This window comes from Ursus americanus, chromosome 25, assembly GCF_024610735.1.
Source record: "Ursus americanus isolate L20-20 chromosome 25, mUrsAme1.1.p, whole genome shotgun sequence".
Lineage (NCBI taxonomy): Eukaryota > Metazoa > Chordata > Mammalia > Carnivora > Ursidae > Ursus > Ursus americanus.
Window position 1 is genome coordinate 30,804,702 of NC_142151.1, and position 19,839 is coordinate 30,824,540.

The window sequence follows — 19,839 nt, forward strand, 5'->3', positions numbered from 1 at the left end:
GTATTACCGTTGACCCTTGAATAAGGAGGGGATTAGGGGCACTACCCCCACAGGTGAAAATCTCCATATTAACTTTAACTCCCTAAAAGTTTAACTAACTTCCTTCCTTTCTTTTTTCTTTTTCCCTTCCTTCCTTCCTTCCTTTCTTTCTTTCTTTCTTTCTTTCTTTCTTTCTTTCTTTCTTTCTTTCTTTCTTTCTATTTTATTTTTAATTTTAAAAAAAGATTTTATTTATATGAGAGAGAGAGAGCACAGTGAGGAGAGGGGCAAATGGAGAGGGATAAGCAGACTCCCTGCTGGGTATGGAGCCCCACCCACATGGGACTCAATCCCAGGACCCTGAGATCATGATCTGACCTGAAGTCAGAAACTTAACCAACTGAGCCACCTAGGTGTCCCAATTTTTTTTTTTTTTAAAGTAGGCTCCATGACCAGCATGAACCCAACCCAGGGCCTAAACTCAGGAGCTTGAGATCAAGACCTGAGCTGAGATCAAAAGTCAGATGCCTAACTGACTGAGCCACCCACGTGTCTCAAAAACTTATTAATAGCCTACTGCTGACCAGAAGCCTTGCCAATAACATAAACACTTGCTTAACACATATTTTATGTTATATGTATTTTATACTATATTTTTACAATAAAGTGATCTAGAGAAAATATAGTGTTACTAAGTAAATCATAGAAAGGAAAATACATTTAGAGTACTTACTGTACTATAAAAAATCCACATATAAGTGGACCCACACAGTTGAATCCCGTATTGTTCAAGGATCAGCTCTAATATTATAATAGGGCATAATTCGGATTGCTATAACAAGGGGCCAAATTAACAGTGACTTACACAAGGGAGAAGTTTATTTCTGTCTTGTGTAATTAACTGTCCCAGCATGAGCAGGCCAGGGCATACACATCAGCTTCGAGGTGTCTAAAATCCTGGTTTCTTCTACACTTTTGCTTTGCTATTCAAAGGTTTTTGCCTTCTCCTTAAAGTCCAAGATGGCAAGTTACTATGTCCACATTCCAGGCAATTGGGTGACAGAATAACAAGGGAAGGGGAAGGTGAGAGTATGTCCTTTCATTTTAAGAGCGCAGCCTGGAAGTAGTACACATCACTGCTGCTAACGTGCTGATGGTCAGATTGATTGATTGATTTTTAAAGATTTTACTTGTCAGAGAGAGAGAGAGAGAGAGAGAGCAAGTAGGGGGAGCGGCAGGCGGAGGGAGAAGCAGGGTCCCCACTGAGCAAGGAGCCCAATGCGGGTCTTGATCCCAGGACCCCAGGATCATGACCTGAGCCAAAGGCAGACACTTAACCAACTGAGCCACCCAGGCGGCCCTCCCCTATGTTCATGTGCAGTATGACAAATTGACATTTACAAGGTTTTTTCAATTGACTGTGATGTTGTCTCTATTCAATAACAGAATGTTAAAGAGTAGATCCTGACACAACTCAGAATCCACCTGGATGAAAGAAAAGTTAATATTGGTCTCCCCACCTCCATCATTCTACCCTTCTAGCTTTGAAGCATCACAGCACAATTTCATGATTATATAGTCACGTGAAATACATACACACACACACACACACACACACATATATGTGTGTGTGTGTGTGTGTGTGTGTATATATATATATATAGAGAGAGAGAGAGAGAGTTTTATTTTCTGATAGTCTGCCTAAGTCAACTCTTACAACTTCAGTGGTTATTTAGGATATTTAACATTATAAGGAAAAAGAAAAATAGTTTATTATATAATAACAAGAATCCATCTCTTCAGTCAGGGATTCTGTTTCTAAACTTGGCCAGTGTTGGATATTCCACTAACAGAGAAAATTGGTATTCTATAAATTAGAAACAAGCAAAATAATTTACTGACCTTTAATAATAACACTTCTTATTAGGAGGTCTAGTTTTCTTTGACATCATAGCTTTGTTAATAATGAGATATGTAGATGGTTGATAATTTACATTGCATACCCAAAATATGGCAGGAAAATAAAGCAAAAAAGGTTTTAATGTATTATTTTTCTAACTACAAAGTAATAAAAATAATTTAACTGATAATTTCATATCTGTTTTCATTACAGGCTTATTTATGGACATATAAAAGGAGCTATATTTATAATTATATGATTTCAAAGTTGTGCATTTTGGACACACTAATATCTTTTACATGATTTTACTGTTCAAATAAATCAGTTATATTTAGCTAAAAATTCACGAATAAACACTCATGTACACTTAATTGCAAATGCATTCATGTACTCAAGTAAGAAAAATGGAGAATGTTGTGTCATACTTGTATGATAATATATCTAATAAAAAGAAATTTTGGGACTTGGGTCATAATTACACTCTGAGATCTTATTAATACTGGCATCTGAGTGGCTCGGTTAAGGATCTGACTCTTGATTTCGGCTCATGTTATGATCTCAGGGTTGTGGGATGGAGCCCAGCATCATGCTCTGCGTTCAGTGGGGAGTCTGCTTCTCTCTCTCTCTCCTTTTCCCTCTGCCCCTCCCCCCACTTATGCTCATGAGTGGTTGCTCTCTCTCTAAAATAAGTAAATCTTTAAAAAAAATACCTTCCAATATGCCACTAATTATAGCCAATAGTATTACAATAGTTAAGAGCCCATCTTTACAAACATTTGTTCCAGTGCTCTTCCCCCAGGAAATCTTCCTATTCCTACTTTTTGTTGAACCTAGGATAGGACCTAAGGAGCCCTGGGTTCTTATCCTAGTTGCATCATTACCTAGCTGTGATTCGAGGGGAAGTTGCTAACTTTTCCTGCCTTCGTTTTCACCACTGCAAAATGATGATTTCTAGTTCTAAGTGGTATGACTAATAGGCGTTTGAATAATATGATTATTTTTCCCATGATACTTTCTACTTCGGCAAACAGGCTTTCTTTTACTATTATAAATTGGTATTTTAAATAGATAGTCCCACTTTTCTGGAACTTCAATAAAGTCAATACATTTCCTATGCAACTTACAAATTTAGCCACTGGATTTTACTTAGCTTTTCCTGAACACACTTTAGGGAAAGTCAATGGACATCCATATGGCGTTCAGTTGCTTTTTCATTAGTATCTTGCTCAGGTTCTAGATTTCAAATGCCTCAACTGCTCTAATTTCTGCCATTATCATAAACTACATATTTTGCATGCCTATCTACCTAGGATCCTGTATTGGACACTGGAAACACAAAGACACAAGTATATATAATATAGTTTCAGTGGAATTTGAGAATTATTAAATAGCATCCATCATTTTACAAATAAAGAAACTGGTTTCTTGAGGATAAATTTATTAATTCATTTATTCATTCTTTCATTTGTTCAATAAATATTTATTGAGACTCTAGTAGGAGCCACAGATTTTTCTAGGCACTGAGGACAAGACAGCAAACAAACCACTGTTCTCAAAGAGCTTATATTCTACTGACTTAATGTAAACATCAGGTAGCACACAATTACATTTTCAAAATATAGATATTTGTAATTGTCATTAGAGATTCCAATAAACATTTGTGATAATGTTTATCTTCTACCAGCATTTTGTAAAAAAGAAATCTTATAAGTGAACGCAAACATATTCCATTTGTTTTTTGCATAAAACAAAATAACAATGATTAACTTTTAAAGAAAATGAGACTTGAATGAAATGGGCAGCTATAATAAAATCATTCTTGTAAGAATCAGATTTCAGAAATTTATAGCTCATATAAAGAGAAAATATAGATCTTAATTTGTTTCAAGAAAAAAGGTTAAAGCAAAAAAGGTCCTGTCAATATTTCCAAAATATTGATATCTCAGAATTAAGAAAAATAGATGTTTGCTGAGACTGGCTTGGCCTTTGAAGGTAGTTGTTCATTTCCCTTTGGAGCAAATGAGACCAAGCACAATATGTATTGATAATCATGTAAAAATGAGACTAGAAATAGAAGGTGGCCATTCTTCATTGGGATGACAGTGTGGAGGAAGGAAAAAAATCCTCTCATACATCCTTCTTCACATTGGCCTATCTGAATTCATTATGGTTCAATTACTCTTTCTCAGACCTATAAGTCTTGAAGGAAAATTTCCACTATATTTCTAAATTGTAACTCTTTATACAACCATTAGAATGTGTAAATCTCAGTGGTGTAGTCATACAAGAATTATAAATTGACTGAGTAGTCATTTGCCTTGTGTCTGTAGAGAAAACGTGTGAAACACCCTTATTCATTTTAAGCCCTTATCATAGACTTAAAAAGCTTTAATCTCAGAGGAAAATCATGATATAATTTAAAAATTTTACTTAGCCATCTCTTTTATTAGTCAAGTAACTTCAAGGAAATTCTTTGATAGACCTACTTATCCCCACATCTAAGAAATTGAGGAACACGTATGAATTTAGAAAAAGTTGTTTAAACTTTTATTTTAGAATTTTTAGTTCCAAATTAAAAGTATAAAATGCAAAATTAAAACAATGATGAATTAAATGTTTATTTAAAATATTTAAATTAAGGTTAGGTCTATACAATTATGATGTGACTGTGCGCTTCAGTGGGTTTGATTAGTTATGATTTATGGGGTCTGCCTTTTAAGCAACATAGTTTCCTAAAACCTCATAAGCATTTGGGTATGGAGCAGCAATTAAAGACTGACCAGCAATGAACCCAAATGGAATTCAAAATCTATCATGTATCTTAGTTACAGTATATCTGAAAAATAACATTTTAGGCAGATATAGTGTTTTGTATTTTCCCTAAGCATCTATTATTAAATCATATTGTGCATGAAGATGAACTTAGTGGGTGACATGTCTGTGGGGTGGCGGGAGTATCAGTGGTAAAAAGAAGGCAAAAATTTGATTTTCTAAAAATTGCGCATGATGAACTTTCTAGTGTATGAGTAATGTTGACATCAATAATGTCTCTATTAGACTATTCCAAGAAAGTAAACTAACTAGTGTTGGCAGATGTAACCTACTTCACAAATTTTATGAAAACATGGGATTGGTCAACTTGATTGGTAGATCCTTAATGCCAATAACACCGCTGCTGCTTCTGCTACTGCTGTTATAGTAAAGAGTATGTTTTTTATTGGCATTTAAAAAACCAGTAGGAGAATATCTTATTTATATATGTGATTCATTAGTTCTTTAATGTAGAATGACTTTAATTGAGGTTAACAGAATTTCTCTCCCTCTACTCTTGTGTGAAGGAATCTAAAAATATACACGATCTGGAAGCTTGCAATTGTCACTGCAGCCTTTGGATAACTGACACCATATGGGCAGTGCTGATTAACATTCAAAGTAAATAACCACTGTACCATTCAATATCGATGTCCTCCTACCAACGTGTTTCCCATTAAATAAACAGTGAGTAGAAGGATCACCTACTAGAAGTGTTTTTATTTAGGGACCTATAATAAAGGACACATGTGCATAAGTTACAAGAAAACAATGTGAAGCTGAGTGGCTAATTAATACAAAGATTCAGTAAATAATATTTGAATCAATTTCACAGCTATCTATTGGTGTTGGGAGTTTATTTGCAGATTAAAGTATTTTATTTCTAATTGTTGCATAGATTTACAAATGGAATATGTAATCTTATGCATCTTTATATCTCATATACAACCTAAAAGAATATCTTCTTTAGTGGTAGCCACTCAAAATATATTCATATATTACACCCCATTTGGATATATGTATATATATATATATATATATATATATATATATATATATATATATATATATATTTCCCTTAACAGGAGAAAAATATTGATGTAATTGTTTTAGACTAGTTTTTCCCCATTTTTTTCTTTCCAAGGGAAAGTCCAAAAGGAATGAGGACTACAACTACTTCTTGCAGTGCTTAGAACAAGTCCAAACCCTTTCTGCAATTCATATACTGTGTTTTACCTTTAGTTTATATGGTTGTGTACTTAGATTTACAAGCTAGTATGTGGATTCCAACCTTCACAAATTGTCCCCACTACCAGCCAATCTGAGACTCAGGAAACCACTACTTGGTGCGTGATCACAAATAGTTGGATCACAGCATCAACTGTTAAATGACCAAATTATAGGTCTTTAAATTTAAATACTCTAATTTTTCCACTATACCCCCTTCTCTGAGTCTTATCTTTAGCACGTCTATCGCTAAAGACAGTTCAGAAGACTTTATCCAACAGCACCACAAAGGACTTTTAAGGTCACACTATTCTGAGTGTTTATCTCATGCTTAGCAACCACACACATGATGCGCATACACAATATTCACCAGTCCCTTCCACCAATAGTTGTTTCATGCATTCCTAGGAATTAACACCCACGGAACAGGAGATAAAGACTTGTGTCTGTATATTCGCAAAATGTCTAAGTTCCCAGCATGTGGACAGCACCAATTATGTTATCAGTCTGCTCCGGGTCCAAGTAGCAGCATCTCCACAGGTTCTGCCAACTGCAGACAGAAAGAAACCTCTCTTGGTTCTTGTTGCCATGATCAGAGAATTTGAAAATTCCGAAGATATTCCATTTACAAAATTGTATGTAAAACTAAACCGCATCTATCCCCCCCCCCCCCCAATTCCTCTCCCTTTTCTTTGGCGGTGGTGGTGGGCAGGAGAGATTCACTAAGTGTGCCCTCCTGACCTTCTTCCCAGACTTCCCAGGCTTTCTGCAGTCGCGCTCCACCCGAGTTGAGTGGTCCAGCTCTCACTTGTTGCCCTGGCTACCCTCAGCCCACGAAGCCCCGCCAGGAGAGCACAATGACAGGAAAGCTAAGGGAGAGAAATGAGACCTACAGCAGGAATGGCAATCTTCCAAGCTGAAGCCGAGAATTCTGAAACCAGTGTTTGTCTCCCAAAGCAACAAGTGACCCTCACAAGGGGCTCTTGAAACCACGCGGCCCGCAACTCTGGAGTCCTTCTAGTTCCTTTGAACAGCACAACAGGCTGCACAAACCAAACATTGCGCAGGTGGTTAAAACCCTACCCAAGCGTGACCAAACAGTGGTTCTGATACGCCCCCCCCCCCGAAAAATCTGTCGCCTGAGGCTTCTTTCCACCTCCAGATTTCTGACGGTCAATGTCCTTTTCCATCCCACCCCATTTCTTTACAAGTTTCCTGAACGGAGAGGGAGGATGCCCGTGTGTTGTTGGGGTGTGTATGAGGGCATGTGCGTGGAAAAGATTTATATCTTTTCTCCTTCCTTATATGTGACCCGAGCCTTAGTTGTCGCCTCAAAAGAACTGGGATCAATAAGCCCCGCTGTTTTGCCAGCGTTGTCAAGAAGCCCTACAAAATCATATTTAATAAAGGGACTTGGACACTGTAAAAGCTCGACAGGTTGCAGCCGCTAGTTACCCCTCCTGGGAACCCTTCTGCTCCCGGAATCCAAGTCAGCCCCATTTGCAAGGCGGTTCTTCGCTTTCAAGCCGGGATTCTCGGGTCCGGCCCCTTCCCCAGGCTCGCGACCCGCGAGACGAGAGAGGGCAGCGCGAGTCCCGCGGGCGAGCGGCTCCCGCGGGCAGCGCTGGGTAAGCGGGCTGGGCGCAGCCGCCAGCGCTCTCCTCGCCACCCCGGAAGGGAGCCCGCAGGCGTGGGAGAGCGGCGGAGTGGGGGTGCGGAAGCCGGGGAACTAGGGACAGCGCGGCGGGCAAGGAGCAGACCAGGGAAGTGGAAGAAGCTGGGCAGGCAGAGACAAGGACACAAAACCCGAACAGCCCACGCTGGAAGTCTCCAGGAGCGGAGCGGAAAGAAGGAGCAAGGTAGGAAGGCGCGGCGTCCCACAGATGCCTGGCGCTGCGCGGGGTCCCGGCTGCGCGCGCGGAAGCGAGAGGAGCCCTTCGCGGTTACCTGTGCTGCTTCCGCCCTGGCTGCCCCTGTCCCGGGGGAAGATGCCCGAGCACTTCTCCCACTCCACCTGGCCCGCGAAGCACAGCTCGGTGACGATGTGCAGCGCCTTCTGGCACAGGCTGCTCACTCCGTCCTCCTTGTGGAAACTCATCGTTTGGCCTCTTACTCCCCAGTCAGCGGTCCTTTCCCCTTCCCGTTACCTCTAGGCTGGCCCCTTGGGCTCCCTAAGCCATCGCCCGCCCGCGGGGAAATGGGCGGGAGAGTGCGCTGCTCAGAGGCGGCAACTCTTAGGAGCCGCAAGTTATCCCCATGGCAGGAGTGGAGGGCGCGGGGGAAGGCGGAGAGGCTGGGGCGGGAACCCGCGCGAGGCGGTGGCGGCGAGGTTTGCGCCAACTCTCCCGTCGTGTCTGCCAGTCGCGGCGAGCTGGAGAAAGAGACCCAGCATGGAGTGCGGAGGGGAGGTGGGGGGGGGGACGTAAAAAAGCCTAAGCCCTCGGCTCGCTAGAACGGCCCCCTCCTCTTCCCAGCGCGTTTGTGTTTCTGGCCGGTGTCTGGCGGCGGCGCGTCCAATCGCAGCCCGGCGCGAGCCTGGACGACTCCTGGCGGTGCCCGCAGCGCCCCCTCCCCGCTAAGCTGGGGATAGAGTTGTCCCCGGAGGAGGGGCGGCCCCGCGCCCCTGCTGGGGCCCCTGCTTAGGCTGGGGTACTCAATGCAGCGAGGCGGGGGTTAGAGAAATCTCTGTTTTCTCCGTGCTTTTCCCAGTCTCAGCCCGCCCCACCCGAACCTCAGCCCTCTGCCTCTCCAACTCCACTACACATGTGTGCTGCTCTCTCTGGTTTCTCCGGTTTTACTTTTCTGAAAAGTCATTTCAACCGAACACAAACTGAAAAAGTTAAATTTAAAGAATGAATAGATGAATAATCAAGCCAGACGTCTATACAGAAAAGAAATATGTGACTGGAAAGCATGTTTAAAATGATTTCTAACGATGATGGTTTAGAGACAAAATTTAATCTGAGATTTCTTTTTATTGCTATCACTGAAATTCACCGTAAGGTTCATTTCCTATTTACCCAATTCAGTTTTTCTTTATGCATAAATGCTGTGATTAGTCAGATTTTAATTTATTGCCTTTGATCTTTTTAAAACTCTCAGGTACTGCGCAAAACGAAATGTTATTTGTATTAATATTCACTGTCGATTAATCCGTAATTGGCAATTGAGAATGCATAACTTGTCTTCCTTATCACTTTTGCACGGAAATACTGAAAACAAGGCATGGGTGTTAAAGGGGAAGGGAGTGAAGTTCAAACCTGTCACACACATCTGTGCTTAACCTTGAAGAGATTGCTTTCAGGTCCTTCTTTCAACCCGTGAAATGAAGGGCTGGGACTCTCCTGTTCTTATAATTCTCTAATGCAAATGGGTGAAAATCATTCATGGAGCTACAACTACAAAATAATGTTTAATAAGTGTGTGCCACAAATTACAGTAAATGGATTTACGATATTTTTAAATTGTTTGAGACAGTTGGATACCCTCTTATAACCTGAAGATTGATTTAGCCTTTATTAGTTGGGGATCTTTATTTTTGAAGTGGAATATCAGAACCTTGTTAGCATATTTATACTAGTAGAGTAAGTAATCTTATTTTAAACTGCTAGGTAGTTTATGATAAATTATTTCCTGTGTAAGGACCCTATGCTAAATTTACTATAAATACTAGGCATAGCATCCCAGTAGCTAAGCATTCATTAGTTGAATCATTTTGACCTGATTCATAGGACAGTTGGTATAACTAGGACTATTTTTATCATGAATCAAGACAAACTAAAATCTGCAGGCCTCATTTGCTTTTTATTTTTATGCACATTGATTTGGATGGATTTTAGATAAGATTGACTATTTTGAAATAATTTCACTATCAAAAAATATTAAATATCTACTGTATCTTTGAAACAAAGTAACACACTTTAATAGGGCCCTTTCCAATTGTCCTTGCCTTCTAGTCCTCTACAGTCTAGACAGATCCATACACGACAACCTGAAATGCAATGCTGTTCTTTCATATTTACTGTATGAGCAAGCTGTTATGTGGGAGTCCAAATGAGTAATTTATCTCTATACTACTTGCAGACTCTAATTGTTTAAGTGGAGTAATGCAGGTCTCTCCCATGATCCTCTTATGTTTGATTTTGGTGTTAAATATTATTAGGTAAATAAATTCTGAAAATAACTTTCCTGGTATTTGTTTATGCTGTTCCTGGCCTGTTGTTACTCATACCTGTGTTTCCATAACAAGCAGAGTTAATTTTACTTGTATATTCATTTTTCTGAATTTGTATGAAATATTTTTGCTTTCATCTAAAATTAATACCCTAAGGTTTTGATTTTTCCCCTTTGTTCTTTAGACCATCTCATACAGCTCATTAGCAGGTGAATCAAACCAGTTTTTTCTTGTCACTTATTAACAGCTCGGGTAAGAGGTGTGGGAAATGTAGAAACTGCATTCAAGGTCACTATTTTCAACGCGGAAGGATAAGATGACAAGAATTTCAATTTACAATCTTTAAAAAATGTTTGGGAACTATTTCAACTAACAAGAACCTACCCATCAAGTAATCTAAGCAATACAGATTTGCATTTCTCCATCCATGCTCTGAAGGAGTTGCTGAAATAGTAAAGGAGGGGAGAGCAGGTTAGACTGATTTTACTAAGCACCAATTGCTATACTAAGTGATAAATGAGGCACTGATAGTCAAAATATATAGATAGGTCTCTGACACAGCTTCCTTCTGAATGATCTCTGCATTAAGTAAGTAAAGGAGGAATTGATACGGAGTTGAAGAGCCCAGGAGTACTCACTCCCATCCCTATAAGCTAAGCCAGCCTCTTGAGAGGTAGTTTTAAACCGTCAATACTATGATTTCCCTGCTTATTTAATCCTCTCTCAATTCTTTTTCCCCTTCCCATGGATCTTTCAAAATCTGGAGGGGAGAGAGTTAACTTCTTAGGTAGAGATCTCCCTAAGGTAAGGGGAATTTGGGAATCATTCCTGAGACTATAATTTCAAATATTACTTGACCCCCATATCAGGTCAGGCACTAAGAAGCTGGGTAAATGAGGAAATCTCAGAATAGCTGAGCTTACTCTGAATGAAGATCAGAGACAAGTATTAAATTGTAATTTACTTAAAACTTTCCTACCTAACTTTTCTGTGTTCTACAGTTCAGATTCATATGCGCCCAATTCTAATTGCTTGTACATACTTGGTCTTGCTCCTGTATTCCTTAATTTGGAGAGTGACATCACTACCCACTCCCAACTGGTAAGATGACCAGACTTCTGGTTTGCATGGATGGGTATTGCTATTGAGAAGTGCATTTCTATTCTGACTCCAGATCCTTTGATCAGCCTTATTCATCACTCTGGAAGGTTTGGTGTCTTCCCTCGTTCCAGCGTGTTCATTTTGTTCATTCATCCTGATGGATACTCTTTGAGCACTTCAAACAGGCAGTTTTGATTCCTTCATTTTGAGAAATTCTTTTTTTTTTTCTTAAAGATTTTATTTATTTATTTGACAGAGATAGCCAGCGAGATAGGGAACACAGGCAGGGGGAGTGGGAGAGGAAGAAGAAGCAGGCTCCCAGCGGAGAAGCCTGATGTGGGGCTCGATCCCAGAACCCCGGGATCACGCCCTGAGCCGAAGGCAGACGCTTAACGACTGTGCCACCCAGGCGCCCCCATTTTGAGAAATTCTAATGATTTATTCCTTCAATAATTCTCTGCCTTCTGTTTTTCTGTGTAGTTCCTGTCTGGAACTCCTTTATGTTGAATTTTTGACTGCCAGGGTGGAATCTTTAATTTTCATTTCTCTTCTATTTTCTATCTCTATCACCCCCTACTCCTTGTGCTCTAAGTTTTGGGAGATTTCCTTGGCTTTCTTTTCTGAGCCTTCTCTCAAATCACTACAATTTCACCTATTATAGTTCTAAGATACATATACTTTTTCACTTACTGATTGTTTTGGTTACTTATTTCTTGGATATATAGTCTGTGCTTATTTATCTGACCATATTAATTACAAATTTTTAACTACCCCCACCCCACTTCTAACTTGTGTCTTTTTTCTCTGAATAACTTTGTTTTGTTTTGTTGTTCTTGTAAAATTTCCTCAGCTGTTTGCTCCTTTAAATAACGAAGTATAAATATTCACCACTAAGATATGGAGTTGAAGCTCCAAGTGTATTAATAAGGCTTATAACTAGGGGCTTTACTGCGGGGTGACTCAGGGTATTCTGAATTGGAGCACCCCCAAATATCAGAAAGGGACTATCTAATCTTTTGTTAGGGATATGGGGGATAATTAAAGTCTACCTGCTTTTATTTTCCAATCTGGAGCCTCTCATGGTTCTGGCCTCTTCTAGTTCTGGTGCCTTAGGTCTGGAGCTTTTCTAGTTTGGTGTCTCCAGGGAAAAGCTATTTCACTTGCACGTTTGGGGAAGGGCCATCACCTTACCAGAGGAGTTGTATGGATGGAGACTTGAGCCTCCGGACATCTTCAGAGTGACATTGCCTGCGTTGTTAGCCTTTCTTCCTCCTGCCATCCTCTGCGGAGTCAGGGCGAGGCACATCCATTTCCGAGTTTTTCTGAGACTCTGTGAGGTGAAGCGCTAGCTTCTCATTGCCTCTGCTCTGGGGGTTTCAGCTCCCTCTGCTCGGTAAGGCAGCCACACTCCTTCACCGCTTCCATCTTGTAAACCCTCTGACAGCTTCTGTCCTGGAGTCATCTCCTGTGTCCTTCCCTATTCTTTCTGTCCTTTTGAGTTTATAGCTTTTTATTGCTGTATTGTCAACTCAGTGTCTTTTCAGGACAGGCAGGAACACACGTATGTTTTTAATCCATCGTGTTTAACTGTTTAAAAAGGCAATTCTGATTTATGTCACTTCCTTGAACGGGGCCTGTAGAACCCTGGCTGCTCTGGCCTCCGCTTGGTTTCTTTGTTCTTTTCTGAATTCTCTGACTTGTGTTTTCTTTTCATTCTCTATTTCTCCTTTGTAGCACATAACATAATTTACATTAAATAATTAATTTGATATAAACTGGTAGGTAGAGAACCTTTCCTCCCTCGTCACTGCTCCTTTCCAGGAGCCTTCACTGTGCTGGCAGTAATAGTCACTCAATAATATTTGCCGAATAGATCAATTAATGTGTGTCTTTTGTTAATCCTCTTTCCCTCTAGTTATCAGAAATAAAAGCCTTTATTTACTTGTTTAAGAAATACCTGGGTATTTAGAAACTGGGTATAGTAGAAACCGATAAACTGTTCTATTCCCAGGGAAGTTGAGAGAAGTGGGAAGAGAAGGAAGAGTGACTGATAGTAGTGGAATATGTCCTTTGAGAAGGAGGAAGATGGTTATTTGTACCTTAGGAACTGACACTAACTTTTTGAATACCTGCTTTGTACCAGGTCTGTTATGTATATTCTATATGTGGTTTAATAATAATCATCATCATGATCGTTTTTGTTTGAAGTGTAAGCTGTATAGAACGAAATGCTTTGTAAGCTAATTGTTACAGTAACTCTTATATTAACTCACATAGAACAGTGATAGGTATAGCACAAGCCTTTATACGCATATTAACCTCCTTAATTCTTTTCTTTTTTTCTTTTTAGAGTGGGGGGGAGGGCAGAGGGAGAGGAAAAGAGAGAATCTGAAGTAAGCTCCATGCTCAGTGAAGAGCTGGACGTGGGGCTCGATCTAATGACCCTGAGATCATGACCTGAGCCGAAATCAAGAGTCGGACGCTTAGCCAACTGAGCCACCTAGGTGCTCAGGTGTTGTAAGAATTAACTTACTTAATTCTTACAACAAGCTTGTGCGATAGGGCCTATTATGTTCTCATTTTATAGGTAAGTAAACTGAGCCACAGAGATGTTAAGTAGCCTTTCTTAAGCTAAATAGCCATTGGTAGTAGAGCGTGGATTCAGACTAATGCATTAAGATTGCAGAATTTAGGTCTTAACTGTTGTAGTATGCTACTTCTTATCTATCCTTATGACATGCTTATAGGATGGGCAGGATGAGATTAAAGGACAGCTATAATTGGTAAAAATGTATAATGATAAATTATGACTTTTATCTACTTCACATTAGCAATCAGTCCCTGCCCTACTGGTTATGCCATTTAAGAACTTAGAATGCATTTTGTCATATTCTTCTCCTCTCTCATATAATTAAATAAGTATATGGGTGGACATGTGTAAACATAGGTGTTCTGTCATTGTTTATTTTCCAAAAAGGTGCAGTTTTTGTCCAATGTCATGACAATATCTCTAGTCTCCCTGGGTAGCTTTAACTAATTATTTTAAATAGCTATAAATTATTCAATGTGATGATATACCATAATTTATTCAACTATTTCCCCACTGATAGGAATTCACTTTACTTTTAGTTATTTACCACTGTGGCTCTCTCTATAGAGTAGCAGTGTATGTTCTGGTGTATACAGCATGTTGCAGTAAACCTCCTTGTAATATTTACTTACCTACCAAGAATTTTATTTATTTGATCTAGATTCCCAAGGAAGAGAATTCTGATATATGAAATCACATTTAAAATCACCTTTCTACCAGGAATATACATAATATTATGTTTCTTATCTGTTGCTTAACAAAAATAGATGTTACAAATTCTTGCCACTATTTTGTGTGAATTTTTTTCAGACTTCACTAAAAAACATGAATTAAATGGTCATATGTATACATTTTTGTAAATTTTTATCTATATAATAATTTTATCTCTATATAAATGAAGTTAAAGTTTAACATTTATTTTCAATTTAAAAGACAAGAATATGGGGATAGCAATTACTTATCTTTTAAATTAATAATTTCAGATCATAGCATGTATCGAAATCACCTGGAAGGCTTGCTAAACCACAAACTGTTGTGCCCCACTCCCAGAGTTTCTGATTCAGTAAGTCTGAGGTGAGGGTCTGAGGATATGCATTTCCAAGTTTCCAGGTGACAATGCTGCTTGTCCAGGGACCACACATTAAGAATTATTGTTCTATGGAGCTTCTTTATTTATTTTTTTTTCAAGATTTTATTTATTTATACGACAGAGATAGAGACAGCCAGCGAGAGAGGGAACACAAGCAGGGGGAGTGGGAGAGGAAGAAACAGGCTCATAGCGGAGGAGCCTGATGTGGGGCTCGATCCCATAACGCCGGGATCACGCCCTGAGCCGAAGGCAGACGCTTAACTGCTATGCCACCCAGACGCCCCTATGGAGCTTCTTTAAAATCAAGAAGTAGGGGCACCTGGGTGGCTCGGTCAGTTAAACATCTGCTTTCAGCTGAGGTCATGATCTGGGGATCCTGGGACTAAGCCAGGAGCCTGCTTCTACCTTTCCTTCTGCTGCTCCCCCTGCTTGTTATCTTTCTTTCTCTCTCTTTTACGCTCATAAATAAATTTTAAAAATCTTCAAAAATAATCAAAATAAAATAAAAAAGTATTCCTAAGAGTTTACACCAGAAGTAAGTTCCCCGGTAATCATACCTGGTCAGTTCAAAATAACCAGTCTAAAATAACAAAAGATTGAAGGTGTTAGTTAAATTAGGTCGAAAACCTTAGTTTTGGTCTAAATTCCATCGTTTGTCGACTGTGTGATATACACTTTACTCAAACTCTTTGAACTTAGTGTTTCTTTTTTAAACCTTAGAATGATACTGTGTTTTACTTTCTATCAAAGGATTGTCCTGAGGCTCAATACTGGCAACAAATATGAAAATGCCAAAAAAAAAAAAAAAAAAAAAAGCTATCAAATGCTATGCAAATACAAGTTATCATCATCATTCTTTGGATTAGAATTACTTGGTATGTAAACCATACAAGTTACAATTTATCATTCCTTGTCAAGGCTTTTCTCAATCTGACATCTCATTCATCAATAAAACAGTGGAGACCCACAGAAGCCTTAAAAAGTAACATCTTTCTCAAGAGATAAGTGATATATTACCTCACAAGCACACCCTTAACTTCCTTAAAATTCCTCTTTAGACAATGCTCTACTCCACTTTCTACTCATCGAGGAGGTTCCAGTTGTTCCACATCTTATTAGAATATTCTATCATCTCTGTAGCAATAGCCCCTCTCTGAAATTATCTTGATTGTTCATGTGTTCACAATCTATCTTCCCCATACTAGAGTACACACTCCATGAGAGCTAGATCTCTCTGACTTTTTTCACCCCTACCTCCCCAGAACTGAGAACAATGATGGACGTAGTAGCAAGTGAAACAATGTAGCTTTTTAGGGACTAAGTGAAACTGTACTACAGCTTACAAGTAGGTTTTATCTGGGACTGACAAGTTTGAAATAGTCACTTAGAATGCACTATGCCAATTCTTAAGCATCAGAAAGTTGGAACTTTACTAGTTTTTTTGGGAAGTTCCAGAGGAAGGATATAGTGATCCAATGTTTTGTAAATCACCATGATTACAATTTATGCATTCATTGAACAAATACTCATGCAATTTATACCTGATAAAATTAACAGTTTATAAGTTTTTTAGCAACTTTTTAATTCTAAGACATATCCTTGGAAGAAAGCGTGCCTAGGAAAAAAGCACTAGTTTGGTACACTAGAACCAACTTTCCTAATATCAGGTACACTTTTTCTAGCAGAAAAAATGATAAAGTTGTTGTGTCTACTCTTGGGAGCAGAACTAGGTTAAATGGTGTAAATTCGAGGAAGATAACTTTGGCCGAATATTAGAAACAACTTGCTGATGATCATTATTATTCTCATAATATTTCAATTTTAATTTGTTGAATAAGTTTTCTGCAGAAGCATTTGTAGCATCCTTGGCTCTAGTTAGTGCTAGAACATAGAATGTGCTTATAAAATAAGGAACATACCGTTTTTCTGAATAGTCGTTTTTATAGGATTATCACTAATTTTCAGAATGTTACATTTACTCAATATTTTGGGATTGCTTCCTTATGGACTGACTTCAAAATCAACTCACACGCAACCAAGAAAACCAAAGAACTTCAGATTAACACCATTTTTTAAAAACCTAAATTGTAGTAGTGTAATTTGATTAAATGTTTTATTTATCAATGTTGAATACTGGCTGCTTAATGTCAACTTAAAAAAAATGAGATCCAAGATTCTTCCATAATAAAAATATTCAACAAACTAGGAATAAAGAGGACTTAAGTTGATAACAAACAAACAAACAAACAAACAAACATGAAACACCCCAGCTAACCCCACACTTAACAGTGAAAGACTGAAAACTTTCCTCCTAAGAGCAGGAACCGATAAGGATGTCCACTCTTGCCATATCTATTTAACATTGTACTGGAGGTTCTAGCCAGGGAAATTAGGCAATAAAATGAAATAAAAGGCATACAGATTGAAAAGGGAGAAATAAAACTATCTCTATTTACAAGGACATGATCTTCTATATAGAAAATCCTAAGGAGTCTGTATCAAAACTATCACAGCTAATAAGTGAGTTCTGCAAGGTTACAGAATACAAGACCAATATTTTAAAAGACTGTATTTATATACACTAGCAATGAATGCTCCAAAATGAAATTAAATAAGCAGTTTCATTTATAATAGCATCAAAAGAATAAAATATTTAAGAATGAAGTTAACATAAGCACAAAATTTGAACCCTGAAAACTGCAAAACATTGCTGAAAGAATTTAAAGAAGACTTTAATAAATGAAAAGTATCCTTGTGTTTATGAGTCAAAAAATTGACCTGCAGATTTAATGCTATCCATATAAAAACTGCAGCTGCTTTTTTTTTTTTTTTGCAGAAGTTGATGGAATGAACTTAAAATTTATAAGGAAATGTATTACACTCAGAATTACCAAAACAATCTTGAAAAAGAAGAAAGTTGGGGGATTCACATTTCCCATTTTCAAACCCACTGAAAGCTCTATAGCAATTCAGACAATGAGGTACTTGTATTGATCAATGGAATATAATTGAGAGCCCCAATGGGAAAAGAATAATCTTGTCAATAAATGGACTGGGACAACTAGTATCCGTGAAAGGATGAAGTTGAACCTTTTTTACACATCCTACACAATAATTAACTCATTGTGGATCATAGGCCTAAATATAGGAGCTGACATATAAACCTTTTAGCAGAAAACATAGGAGTATATTTTTGTGAACTTAGGTTAGACAATGATTTTTTAGATATGACACCAAAAGCTCAATCAACAATAACAAAAAATAAATTGAACTTAATGAAAATTAAAACTTGTGCTTCAAAGGAAATTATCAAGATAGTGAAAAGGCAATCTACCTGTTTGGAGAAAATATTACAAAACGTATATAATAAGGGATTTTTATCAGAAAATATAATGAACTCTTTTTTTATTATGTTCAATTAGCCAACATATAGTACATCATTAGTTTTTGATGTAATGTTCAACGATTCATCAGTTGCATATAACATCCAGTACTCATCAACAGATGAATGTATAAAAAGATGTGGTTCATATATACAATGGGATATTACTCAGCCATCAGAAAGGATGAACTTACAATTTGCATTAACATGGAACTGGAGGGTTTTATGCAAGTGAAATAAGTCAAGCAGAGAAAGACAAATATATGGTTTCAGTTATATGTGGAATATAAGGAATAGCCCACAGAGGGAAAACTGGGAAGAAATCAGAAAAGGAGACAAACCATGAGAGATTCTGGGCTCTGGAAAATCAGGTGATGGGTATATAATGAACTTTAAGAAGTCAACAAGAAAAAGATTACCCAATTAAAAAATAGGCAAAGTATTGGATAGATATTCTGCCAAAGAAAATTTACAAATCATCAATAAGCTTATGAAAAGATGCTCGACATCATTAGCCACTAGGGAAACACAAATTAAAACCACAATAATATACCACTTCAAAGTAAGTAAGATAATTATTACTAAAAAGACAAACATGTGTTGGAAAGAATGGACTAATTAGAACTCTCATACATTTCTGGTAGGAATATAATTGGTGCAGCCACTTTGGAAAACAGTGTGGAACCTCCTGTGAGGTATCTACTAATTCACTACTTAGTATCTACTCAAGAAAATTGGAAACATGTTCATATAAAAACATGTACACTGCTGTTCGAGCAGCATTATCTCTAGTAGATAGAAAATGGTAATGTCCAGTAATTGATAAAGGTGGTATATCTATACAATAGAATATTACTTGGCAATAAAAAGGAATACATTATTGATACATTCTACAGCATAGATGAACCCTAAAAGATTGTTTTAAGAAGCCAGTCACAAAATAGGACATAATTATATGATAACCATTCATGTGAAAGTCCAGAATACAAAATACATAGAGACAAAGTAAATTAGTGGCTTCTGGGGTCTGGGTGGTTGGAGAGAACTAGGGAATGGAGAGTGGCTGCTAATAGAGATGGGGTTTCTCCATTTTCATTTGAAAATGTTCCCAAATTATATGGTGGTAGTGTTTGCACAACTCTATGAATATACTAAGACCCACTGAGTTATATACTTTAAAGTGTGACTGTTCTGGTATGGGAATTTGATCTCACCAAAGCTGTTGTATTTTGTAAAATGCTGATTTGTCACCAGGGAGCTTATTTAATTTTGAATGCCTTAAATATTTAAAATTAATTATAAAATGAAAACTCCTTTTAGAGAATTTTGAATTATAAAAATTGAGACCATAACATACAGGACAAAAATGTATTGAAAAATCACCATAAAAATTGAGAAAAGTATGTGTGGCATATATGCAATAAAAAAGCTAATGACAATAATAATAGCATCTTAATAATAAAACATCTCTTACAAATCAATTAAAACAAAAGCTCAATTTTAATGAAGTAGGAAACATGAATTTGAGAAGCTGTACACATGACAAATTGTAACATGTAAAAATAACTTTATTAATAGTCAAATA

General features: G+C 37.9%; 1 protein-coding gene and 1 long non-coding RNA gene across 4 annotated transcripts in view; one reads left to right on the top strand and one right to left on the bottom strand.

Annotated features, from left to right (window-relative positions):
- Window positions 1-8,292, bottom strand: part of SYT10 (synaptotagmin 10) — a 54,587-nt gene extending 46,295 nt beyond the window's left edge. Inside the window, exon 1 of the mRNA XM_045776525.2 lies at window positions 7,865-8,292. Coding sequence (XP_045632481.1) covers window positions 7,865-8,015 — 151 coding nt within the window. The 5' untranslated portion in view covers window positions 8,016-8,292. The remainder of the gene's footprint in view (window positions 1-7,864) is intronic.
- Window positions 7,599-19,839, top strand: part of LOC123778864 (uncharacterized) — a 441,504-nt gene continuing 429,263 nt past the window's right edge. For all 3 annotated transcript variants that reach the window (XR_015721665.1, XR_006776027.2, XR_015721666.1), the window contains exon 1: window positions 7,599-7,776. This is a non-coding gene — a long non-coding RNA (uncharacterized LOC123778864). The remainder of the gene's footprint in view (window positions 7,777-19,839) is intronic.